Below are 12366 nucleotides of genomic sequence, written 5' to 3' on the forward strand. Positions count from 1 at the left end.
GAGGTATTACATTGACAAGCGTTCCTGCCAAAATATTCAATAGAATAATTGAAAAAAGGCTAAGGGAAAAACTAGAAATAAAACTAGAAGAATCCCAGTATGGCTTCAGAAAAGGAAGGAGTACCCAAGATCTGATATTCATATTGAGACAAATAGGAGAAAAACTATTGATGAAAGGCACAGAGATACACATATGCTTTATTGGTCTGAAAAAAGCTTTTGATAGAATAAGAAGGGAAGATATATGGAAATGTTTAAAGAAAAATGGAATAGAAAAGGATATGATAAAAATAATTAAAGCCTTATATAAAAATAATAAAATAAAAATAAGGACTCACAATCAAGAATCTGATGAATTCCAGGCAAAGATAGGACTAAAACAAGGCTGCGTACTAAGTCCCATTACTTTTCTCAATGGTACTAGATGACGCAATAAAGCAATGCAAGGAGAAATCTAAAGACATGATATTGGAAAAATGGAAAATGAACAATGTACAAATACAAGAATTACTATTTGCAGATGATATGGTATTGTTAGCTGACACGGAAGAGAAACTGCAACAAATAATAAACACTTATATAAAAGAACTAAGAAAAATGAACATGGAAATAAACACAGATAAAAGTAAAACAATGGTTATGGCAACTACAAAAAAAGTGATAAAAATTAAGGTAGAAGGACAAGTGTTGGAACAAGTAAACAGCTACAACTACTTAGGTACAATTATTGAAGAAGATGGTAAAATAGACAAAGAAATAAACAATAAAATAGGAAAAGCAATTTATAATACATTATGAAATACGTTCTTTGGAAAGAAAGAGGTGCCCAAAGAAGTCAAAACACAAGTGTACCAAAAAGTGGTTCGACCATCAATCGTCTATGGGAGTGAGTCGTGGACGCTAACAAAGACTAACAAAGAAAAATCAAAGCTACAGAGATGAGATTCTTGAGAAAAATAGAAGGGGTCACACGAAGAGACAAAATAAGAAACGACACAATAACTCAAGCTCTAAAGATAAAACCCATAGAGACAATTATAGGGGAATGACAGTTAGGATGGTTGGGCCACATCCACAGACTAAACGACACAAGAATAACGAAAAAAGTATATGAAGTCAGAGTACAAGGGAAAAATAAAGTAGGTCGCCCAAGAATGAAATGGGAAGAACAAGTTAGACAAGAAGCAGAGAAGAGAGGACTGCAATGGAGTATGGCAAAACAATTGGCTCAAAATAGAACAGCACGGAAAAGAAGTATCAAAGAAGCACCACAAGATTAAAACATATGGACAGAAAGACGGGTCAAATAAGTACTTTATATTTATTAAAATTGTATTGTTAAAATAAAAGTATTGTATAATTATTAAAATGTATTGAAATGTAGATATTGAACTAGTTGTAAACAGCCCAACACCGAAAGGTACGAATGGGCTTAACTGATTAAATAAAATAAATAAAATCTTACCCCGTCGTTCCTCTTTTTATCTGACAGTCGTATACCTAACATTGCTTTTTCCATTGGTCTTTCTGTTGTGGCTAGTTTATTCATATTGGCCTTGGTTAGAGTCCATGTTTGACATCCATATGTCATGATGGGAAGGATGCACAGGTTGAACACTCTGCTCCTCAGATATTGAGATATTTTGCGGTTCTTAAGTATCCAACTAAGTTTACCAAATCCTGCCTGTTCCAATCTTGTTCTTCTAGTGATTTCCGCACTTTGGTTTTCTTTGCTAAGTTTCAGAATTTGGCCTGGGTAGAGGTATTCATTAACTTGCTCTGCCTCGGTGCCACTTATAGTTTTATACGTCTGGGGTCATCTGTGTTTGTCATTAGAGAGATATCGAAACTCTAAGTTAAAAGTTCCTTTATTACAGGATCTTTTAATAAAGGACAAATACAGGACATGTGTAATGAGAGTTATCGAAAAGCAGTTAGAATCTTTTATTTTGACAAATGACATTAAATATTTTTGTAAATATAAAAATATCCTATAAAATTCTATTTGTTACCTCTTATAATAAGATCTTATTATAGAGATAAAAATTAAAATAAGAGTAAGAACACAGACAATTAAGAATAAGATCATTGAAATGAGTAAAACGTTGAATTTAATTATTTTGCCATTTAAAGAACAACATAACCCATAATACTCATTGTACAAAATGGAAGTGAAATTAGAAATACTATGTTAGGACTTGTTAAATACTTTTGCATATTATGGGTATACGAAATGGAGAATTTATGGACAATGTATCTGTTAGGTAGCAGTTAAAGTGCTGTATAATTAATCACAAATTGCTTCAAGAATTGTTATTGGAAGAACATTTGGTATTTTGAAGAGAAGATTTCCAATATTAATATGTGAAATAAGATGCAAGTTATATTTAAAGAATAATATGAGCTTGTTGACTTTTACATAATGTTGCAGTTGTTAATAGAGAACACATTGAAATTTGTACTAACAAATATGAATGTGCTGCGATTTAATCGAACAAGCTGTGGCAGTACATTTTCAAACAGGAGCAAATCTAGTGCAACTAAATTTTGTGTGTTTGTTTGTGTTAAAATGATTCGCAATATAGTTTAATATTGGTGTCTGATTTTAAGTATTTTATTATTAGCAGTTTTTTAATAAATTTATAAATACATATTGGTGTTTGATTTTACGTATCCTTACGTATCCTTTAACGGGTTTTGTAGAACCGTTGATATACAGATGCGTTGCAGAGCACATATAGAAAATTAAACAGATTGTGGATGAGTGGAATGCCCTATACAAAGCTTGAACGCCACAAAAGCGACTAAAATCCAGGAAAAGCTTCCTTGGAACAGTGCAGGATGAGTATTTTCCTCTTCCCTAGGTTCAATGGACCAGCCAATCTCTAGACCTAGACTTTAAAACACGGAAAACTATAAATACGATAAGAACAGAGGTCGCTCCAGTAAAATCAAACATTCTAAAATGGGGGAAAATAGACCAAGATGATGTGAACTGTGACTATGGAGAAATACAGAATATGGAACATCTTCTTACATGCAGAAACTATCCTTGTACCCTCGAAGATTTGTGGCTCGGCAACAAATATGGAACTGACATAGCCCAAAACTGGGCTATGAATGACATGTCCGGACACGATAAAGTAAAGTAAGTGTTTTAAAGGACAAAAATAATAGCGGAATTAGCTTTATGGTGGATGAATTATTTTGACAGTATATTTAAATAAACAAAAGCTGATGGCACGAAAATGAAAGTGTAATACTTTTGGTTCAAAACGTTATAGATCTAATACATGAAGGATAAAAATTTCAAAAATAAATACTTAAACCACTTAAACCTTTGTTTTATTGTATGAACCCGTTTATATTTTAATACCATTTATGTTATATATCTGTTGAATTGAACTCTACCTTTGAATGCAGAATTTTAACAAATCCTAAACTTTTCCACAATGTCTCAAGTATGATACTTGTGCATTCAAATTAATTGAAATTAGGTAGGTACATCTTATATATCTGTAATAAAAATATTTATTTCTATACAAAAATGTCTGGACTTTAAATGAGTTGTAAATAAATTCTATGTCTGATTATTGTACCTAATTATTAAACACTTTAAAATTATTAAAAAAATTATATTTAAATTCTTGTTTACAAACTTTTTGTAATAACTCAATGTTCTTAAATATTCTTTTTTATATTGATTTGGGTCAAAACATTAATAATCTTTATCTGAGAATAAACTTTTATCCCTTTATTTAGGAGTTCTTTTTAATAAATAAAACTTCAACTTAGATCAAAAATATCCAAAGATGTGATAAAAACATAAATATAAGTGAAGTTAGACGCCTTTCTTTTCTTGTTTCTTCACATCTTCACATAATTTGACAAATTTGTGACATTTTTGACACGTAACGTCAAAATACAGGATCCTTTATTAAAAGATTTTTGTCCTTTATTTTTCCTTAAATACGGGCGGCCTGTATTTTATTACAGGACAAAAATAAAGGACGTGATACTGCGCTTGCGTATATGTCAAAATAAAGGATCTTTTATTAAAGGACGATGTTAAATAGGGTTTCGATATCTCTCTATTGTTTTTGTTTTTTTTTTCAAATTCATTTTTAAGCCGACGTTTGGGAGCTGTCTGCGAAACACGATGTCGTCAGCGAATCTAAGGTGGTTTAACTTGTTGTCGTTAACATTAAAGGCCGGCGCCCGCTTATACAGAACAGCCCGCTACGGAACGGACTGCGACGATCGGCATTTTAATATTTGTGTGTATTGAAATGGCTCAGCGCGATGTGCTACGATTCCGTAAAGGAGGCGCTGAGCCATTTGAATACGGCTGTTCGGTAGCGGGCTGTTCCGTATAAGTGGGCGCCGGCCTTTAACCCCTTCGTGCCGGATCGTCATTCGGCAAGTCAGCTCCTATATACGGATTCGAGCGCTTACCGAGCGACTTCGCGCGGTCGGTTAAAATACAGTATCACACTACAACTAATTAAAGCTAATGTAATAATAACACTAATTTTAGAAACAAAACTATTTTTATTAAATTTATTATTCTACATAGTATGTGAGTTAAATTAAATTTTATCCATAAAGTACCATTTTAAACAAAAATTATTAAAAAAGATAAACAAGATAATTCGGATGGAATTCCCCAGATTATTTTGTGATTGATATCGTCCCAGTCTCCTAATCTGGGAAATTCCATCCGAATTATCTTGCAAGGGATAGTAAGGTAAAATGTAAACAGCAGCACAGTAACTTCACCTCCCACACAATCCCATCAGTCAAACATCCAAGCAACCTTATCACCAATCAAATTAACTAAATCTAATCTCCTTCTGGACATCACCCACTTTTGGGCGTGGTTTCCCCACTTTTAGAATTGAATAAGGTAATTCTGACGGAACAAAAATACCTGAAATATGATGCAGATGGTGGCGGTATACATGGTGGTATATGGCGAACGAAAAATCATGATGCACCCGTGTGCATCACCGTACTGAGCGGACAGTCAAGCATGATGCACACGGGTGCATCACCGTACCGAACGGGTTAATATTAACGGCAACAAGTTAAACCATCTTAGATTCGCTGACGACATCGTGTCTCGCAGACAGCTCCCAAACGTCGGCTTAAAAATGAATTTGAAAAAAACAAAAACAATGACAAACACAGATGACCCCAGACGTATAACTATAAGTGGCACCGAGATAGAGCAAGTTAATGAATACCTCTACCCAGGCCAAATTCTGAAACTAAACAAAGAAAACCAAAGTGCGGAAATCACTAGAAAAACAAGAGTGGAATAAGCAGGATTTGGTAAACTTAGTTGGATACGTAAGAACCGCAAAATACCAAAATACTTGAGGAGCAAAGTGTTCAACCAGTGCATCCTTCCCATCATGACATATGGATGTCAAACATGGACTCTAACCAGGGCCAATAATATGAATAAACTAGCCATAACAGAAAGAGCAATGCTAGGTATACGACTATCAGAGAAAAGGAGGAAATACTGGGTAAGATCAAAAACAAAAGTCGAGGACATCACAACAAAAATTGCCAAACTCAAATAGAGCTTCACAGGCTACACCGGTAGACAAAAAGGCAAACGTTGGAATGCCACAATACAGTGGCCCGTTTCGTATCGGGCTGTTCCGTATAAATGGGTCTTAATACCATGGGTTGACCAACTTGTAGTTTTAAAGACGTCTTCCAGGGCTAGATTAAAAAATTTTAGTGATATTACGTCTCCTTGTCTAACTTCTCTGTTAATGGGAAATAGATTTGTATATGTTTATTTCTTATAAATATGTTTATATCTTATAAATTACATTGTTAATATACTCACTCCATGTCTTCCAAAGTAAATATGACTTCAATAGATCTTCGATTCATGCCAGGATGAGGACAAGAATTCTTGCAAGTAAATTCGAACATTTCTCGAATACTGTTGGTTCCCATTTGTGGAAACGAGAGTGGAATGATTATGCTTAATCGTTCGTTATTTGCTTTATCTCCAATGTAACTAGATGATTGATTATGACATCTTATAATGTGTGGTCTGATATGTGGCATTATATCTGAAATAAGTTGAACAATATCAATTGCAATATTTGTGATAGGTTAGAAAAGCAAAGTGTTATACGCTGTGAGCTTCGCTGGTATCGCCAACTAGCGGATTACTAATGCAACGTCGCGTCGGTTTGAAATTTTTAAATTTGTTATTTAATTCTTATCGTGTAATATTTACAACGCAAAGAAGTAATTAAATTGTAATCAATGGTTAATATCAGTAAGTACAAAATTTATGATTTATTATGATTATTTTTTTTAAGATTTTGCTTATCATTTTGACGTTCTATTGATGAAATATTAGTTTCCTTCTTTCTTACTTCCGATACTTTCACAATTATCATGTAGATGGCGCTTAGATTAATAGATTAATTATATTTATATTACAAAATGTTAAAAAACCAAATATCAGTATTTAAAACGTAAGTATATTTAAGGTAGAAATATATGCCACAGCTTTGGCCAACTAATATTTTTTCCTATTAATGTTTTTAATTTCAATGTTTTAAATTAATCACTTTGACATTTATGTCAAATTTCCAACCGAAGTTCACTGATTTGTCATTACTGGCGTCAGAGACATGTAAAGGGTAGACAGGGCACATATGCGCCCATACACACGGGCAGGGGGGGGGGGCGTGCCCCCTCTAGCTTTTCGGGAAAGAACAAAAATTAAAATTATACATATTACAAAACGTATTTTTATCAAAAAATTATTGGATAATTTTGAGAGATAAATTGGAAACAACATATTTATTAATAAAAAATTCAAATTGGGTAATTAATAGTTTAACAGAAAATAAATCTGTGTGTCTGTGACAGCGGTCTATATGGAATGTGCATAATACACATTTCGCACAGTCACGGTATGCTATTAACGAAAACATTGAAAGATATTTTTTAGAAACGTGGGAACATAATATCTATACTGTAATCGACACCCAAAATTACAAATTAAATGAATCATTTATAATACTGCAAAGCAAATCATATCAGCAAGAAATCCGATCTCTGGCCGATAATCACTAATAGTCCAAGTAATGAAGCTTAAAATAGGATAAAATCTCGCAATTTTTACAGAATGGATCGATTTGCTTGAAAATTTTTGAGAATAAGTAGTGCATAGTACAAGGATCAAAATCTATATCATGCCGAAAGGCGCTTTTACCATGGGGGTGGTTGCCACCGCATCTCGGGGGTGGAAATTTTTTATTATATTCTAATTGCAAAAGTTGGTGAAAACGTTCATTCTAAACAAAAAACGTTCTATACATTTTTTTGCCAAAATTGATAATTTTCGATTTATTCACTATCAAAAGTGTTAGTTTTATATCGAAAAAATCAATGTTTTTAATAAGTTTTCTGCTAATAACTCCAAAAGTTTTCGTTTATCAAAACAATTTTACTTAACAAAAAAAAATGTACGTTTTGAAAAAATAAACAAAACCATTTTTTTTAATTTTCTTCAAGACCAATAGTAATCGAGCTATACTTTATAATATGTTGGCTTTTCTTCGTCAAATGCTAAATATTGTAGATTCGAAGTCAAACAACGGGAAAACAATGCATTTTTCCAGGACAATTTAAAAAGTAATCGCAAGCAGGGGGTTGATCTTTTAAAATCCTACAAAATCACTTTTACAAAACTTTCTAAGATAAAAAATAAAAAAGTTACGGTTAAAAAATAATATATCTTTTTGAAAAAAAAAAGGAGAAATCCAATTGAAAGCATAATAATGTAAGTTAGCGGTATTTTTAGTCATTGGGCTTATTACTTCTTATTTATTTATGCATTAATGATATATTCTAGAAGTTTGACTGGCTTAGAATGATTAGTTTTAAAAAAACTGGAGTTAAAAGCGAATAAGGAATTTTTATATTTTGGTAAAAAATGCCATTTTCTTCAGAATAGAAAGATTAGCATCAGAGATACGAAAAAATGTTTCGATATAAAATTGCAGGTTATTTAGTTCCAAGAACTTGGTTTGAGAAAAATTTTTCTACGGCAAAAATTGAGTGAATCGTAAATGAGTATATCGAAAAACATTGATTTCTTTTTATACAAAACTAACACTTTCGATAGCGAATAAATCGAAAACTATTAATTTTATCAAAAAAATGTATAGAGCATTTTTTGCTTAGAATGAACGATTTTATCAACTTTTGCGGTCAAAATATAATAAAAAATTTCCACCCCCGAGATAGGGTGGCAACCACCCCCATGGTAAAAGCGCCTTTTGAAATCATATAGATTTTGATCCTTGGACTATCCACTACTTATTCTCAAATTTTTAAGCAAATCGATCCATTCTGTAAAAATTGCGAGGTAAAAAGCTTCGGTTCCTGGCCTATAATGAGCCATTTTTTTTACATTGATTGAACATAGTCAAATTTTAGTTTGCAAAAGTATTTTTTTAGTAAGTAGATTATTTTAAAGTGTACATTATGATGAACAGAACAATTTTATTTAAATGAAAACAGGTGATCTTTCATGACGAATGAGTGTTATATACAGGGTGTCCCAAAAGTAGCGCAAAGGTAGAATAATTGGCGAAATGAACATCGGATCGAAAAACTGAAAAATATGTGTTAAATATTTCTCAAAAATCTATGCGATGACACTAAACATGTCCACCACTTCAAACCCTGGGTGTGAAGCTTTAAAATCTTAAATGGAACCCCTAATTTTTGTTGTAGATTTGGATTTTCCTTGTAAAAATAAGCAAATTTTATTCGAGCCATTTTGAGAATTGTGGATAGAGAGCGCTATAATCGGAAAAAACGATATATCGTGATGCCATAGCAAAATTATAGAAACGGTCTAATATCTCGAGAAATATACTTCCAAATGAAAAACTAAAAAACACGTGTTTAATATTTTTCAAAAATCTATAGAATAACACCAAACAGGATTTTTCATTTCACACTCTGGAGGTGGGGTGAGAGTTAACTTTAAAATCTTAAATAGGAACCCCCGTTTTTTATTGCAGATTGAGTTTCCTCCTCAAAAAATAAGTAACATTTATTCGAAACTTTTTTTAGAATTGTTGAGGATGCCGCTATAATCGGAAAATGCGATTTATTTGCGCCATCTATCAACGATTCTAAAAATGTTTGGAATATATGTGACTTATTTTTCATAAGGATTCTAAATCTGCAAAAATAAAGGGGGCTCCTTTTTAAGATTTTAAAGTAAAAACTTGGTTCGACAAATACTCATGGTTAGTCTACTAGCCAAAGTTGAAGGCAGGGCTTTGCAAGCATTGTATTCTTTTCAAACGGGTTTTAAAGAGAGGCGCAACTTTTGTGGTACCCATTATATTTCCATTTAAAAACCTGGTCTAGTATTTAAATGTATGAATAATTTCTCACAACAGGGTTCAAACTAGGTTTTTTTAGGTAGTTTAAACTACAGTAGACTCCCTCTATAATTAGAACTGAAATGGTGGCCTAATTATCTCGTTATAAGCGGATCTCGTTATATCAAACAACAATAATATTTAACTACTTTAAATGGGAAATAATAATTTAAAATAATTTAAAAACAATAATATTGAAATGTTTTGATGCCTCTTACGTAGTTTATTAGGTGTCGATGGTCAACCTGAACAATAAACAATGAGACTTCGCCGTCATAAATTGTAAATTTCCTATAATATTCAATATCGGTCGATAAACAGGCAGAAGCTTATTACATGTGGCCGAGTTTATTACAGCACTGGCCTCGATAATAAGACAGATGTTGGGCATTGCTATGTACAGGCAGTTGGGACATTTATTTATTTATGACCATTACAACGCTAAAAACAGGTAAAGACACGTATTCTTCGATTTCAATTTTCTTCGTTGTAACCAAATATGCCTCGTTATAAAGCGTTATAGTTCAATAGGAATTTCATGGGACACCTAATGTATCTCGTTATAAGCGAAACCTCGTTATATCCGTGTTCGTTATAGAGAGAGTCTACTGTATATATTGTCATCCGAAATATACAAAATGTAATGTGCAACATCTTCACGTTTGGCCCCCCCCCTAAAAATTTTTATATGGGCGCCCTTGCAGGGCATACTCACCAAAACACACGTTAAGAATATGTTATTTTACCTGTTTTTAGGGCAGTAATGGCTATAAATAAACACCCCAACTGCCTGTATACAGAAATTACCAACATCTGTGTTATTATCGAGGCAAGTGGTGTAATATGCTTTGCCGCCTGCAATAACCTTCTTCCTATGTATCGACCGATATTGAATATTGTAGAAAATTTACAATTTACTATGGCGAGGTCTCATTGTTCACCATCGACCCCTAATAAACTACGTAAGAGGCATCGAAACATTTTAATATTATTGTTAACTATTTAGATGGGAAATAAGCCACAATTAAATTGAAAAAATAATTTCTCATCTAAATATTAATCATAAAAATTAGAGATGTATCAAGTCAAACTAGTTTGATTTTACTCAACAAACTTGACTTGAAAACCAAACTTTTTTTGTAAAAAAGTTTGACTTGACTTGAATTTGATATCTTTAAGTTTGACTTGAAATCGAACATCTTCAAACAGTTTGAAGTTTGAATATCATCTTGCGCAACGTGTATATTTCCAATTCTAATTAAGAGCGCACCGACTTTTGTTTTGAGTTTTGACTTATTTGGGTAGGTCTGAATCTGTACTATGCTACTCCGCAAATTAGTTTGTATGTAGTTCATATTAAGAAGTCTATGCTTGGCTTGTTTATTACGTTCGTTTTGAAGTGTGTGCTTTGTGAAAACATAATATCTCATCCTGAATATTTTTCGGCTCAGAATAAGTACCAGAACAAATTGAGTCTGATTTTGAAGGTATCCTCACTGCAAAAATTAAAAGAAAAAATCTTTAGTCGAAGCAGAATTAATTAAGAAAAATAAATATACTGATTTATTTGATGTTGCGGCAGGTGATTTCAAAACAATGAAAATTGCAAAGTGCACAAAGTTGGGCAAAATACTGTATATGAGTATTTGAAATACAAAATACAAAAATACTCTTGCGCTTGTATTTCAAATACAAAATACTTTGCTCCGATTGATATACAGTATGTCCCTGTAAGTTGTATCCATATGGAAAACTTTTTTATTATTAATTTTACGAAAAAAAGTCATTCTTCATAAAAAGCTCTGCATGGTCCAAAACCTAAGATTCAACCATCAGATATAAAATTTTATGAATATTATACGAGGTATGTCAAAAAGTTTGAATTTCACTCAAGAGTAAAGTAGCTTTATTTTTCACAATATTGAAAATTGCTATACTGAAAAGTTGTTTGGAATTAAAAACTATATTCTAATATGCAATTACATCCTTCTAATTGAAAAATTTTTTTTTTGAAAAATTATGGATAAATAACTTTATATTCAGTTATTTCAATTCGGATAACTCTTTTATTGTTAATTTTACGAAAAAAAGTGATTCTTAATAAAAAGTTCTGCATGATCTGAAACCTAAAATACAACCATCTTATGTCAAATGTTATCAATTTTATACAAGGTATGTCAAAAAATATGAATTTGGCTCAAGAGTAAAATACCTTTATTTTTCACAATATCGAAAATTGTTATTATGAAAAGTTATTAAGAATTAAAAACCATGTTTCAGTATGTAATTACATCCTTCTTATTGAAATATTTTGAACTATAAAGGTAGGTACTTTACTTTTGATCTAAATTTATCTTTTTTGACACACCTCGTATAAAATTGACATAAGATGGTTGTATTTTAGGTTTAAGAGTATTTTAGACCATGCAGAACTTTTTATTACGAATTACTTTTTTCGTAAAATTAATAATCAAAGAGTTATTAGAATTAAAATTACTGAAAATATTGTTAGTTATCCATAATTTTTCAAAAAAAAAATTTTTTCGATTAGAAGGATGTAATTGCTTATTAGAATATAGTTTTTAATTCCAAACAACTTTTCATAATAGCAATTTTCAATATTGTGAAAAATAAAGCTACTTTACCCTTGAGTGAAATTCAATCTTTTTGACATACCTCGTATAATATTCATAAAATTTGATATCTGAAGGTTGAATCTTAGGTTTTGGACCATGCAGAGCTTTTTATGAAGAATGACTTTTTTTCGTAAAATTAATAATAAAAAAGTTTTCCATATGGATACAACTTACAGGGACATACTGTATTTCAAATACAAAATAGTTTTTGAAAATACTTTCAAAATACAAATACCTACTTCCTGACGAATTTTGTTCAAAATAGAATGCAAAGCAGTAGC

The 12366-nt window shown here is 31.7% G+C and overlaps 1 protein-coding gene across 3 annotated transcripts in view; it reads right to left on the reverse strand.

Moving 5' to 3' along the window:
* The window catches only part of LOC126881122 (cellular tumor antigen p53), an 82626-nt gene that overhangs the window by 17698 nt on the left and 52562 nt on the right, over positions 1–12366 (reverse strand). For all 3 annotated transcript variants that reach the window (XM_050645176.1, XM_050645178.1, XM_050645177.1), the window contains one exon: positions 5867–6098. In XM_050645176.1, coding sequence (XP_050501133.1) covers positions 5867–6098 — 232 coding nt within the window. The remainder of the gene's footprint in view (positions 1–5866; positions 6099–12366) is intronic.

This window comes from Diabrotica virgifera, chromosome 3, assembly GCF_917563875.1.
Source record: "Diabrotica virgifera virgifera chromosome 3, PGI_DIABVI_V3a".
Lineage (NCBI taxonomy): Eukaryota > Metazoa > Arthropoda > Insecta > Coleoptera > Chrysomelidae > Diabrotica > Diabrotica virgifera.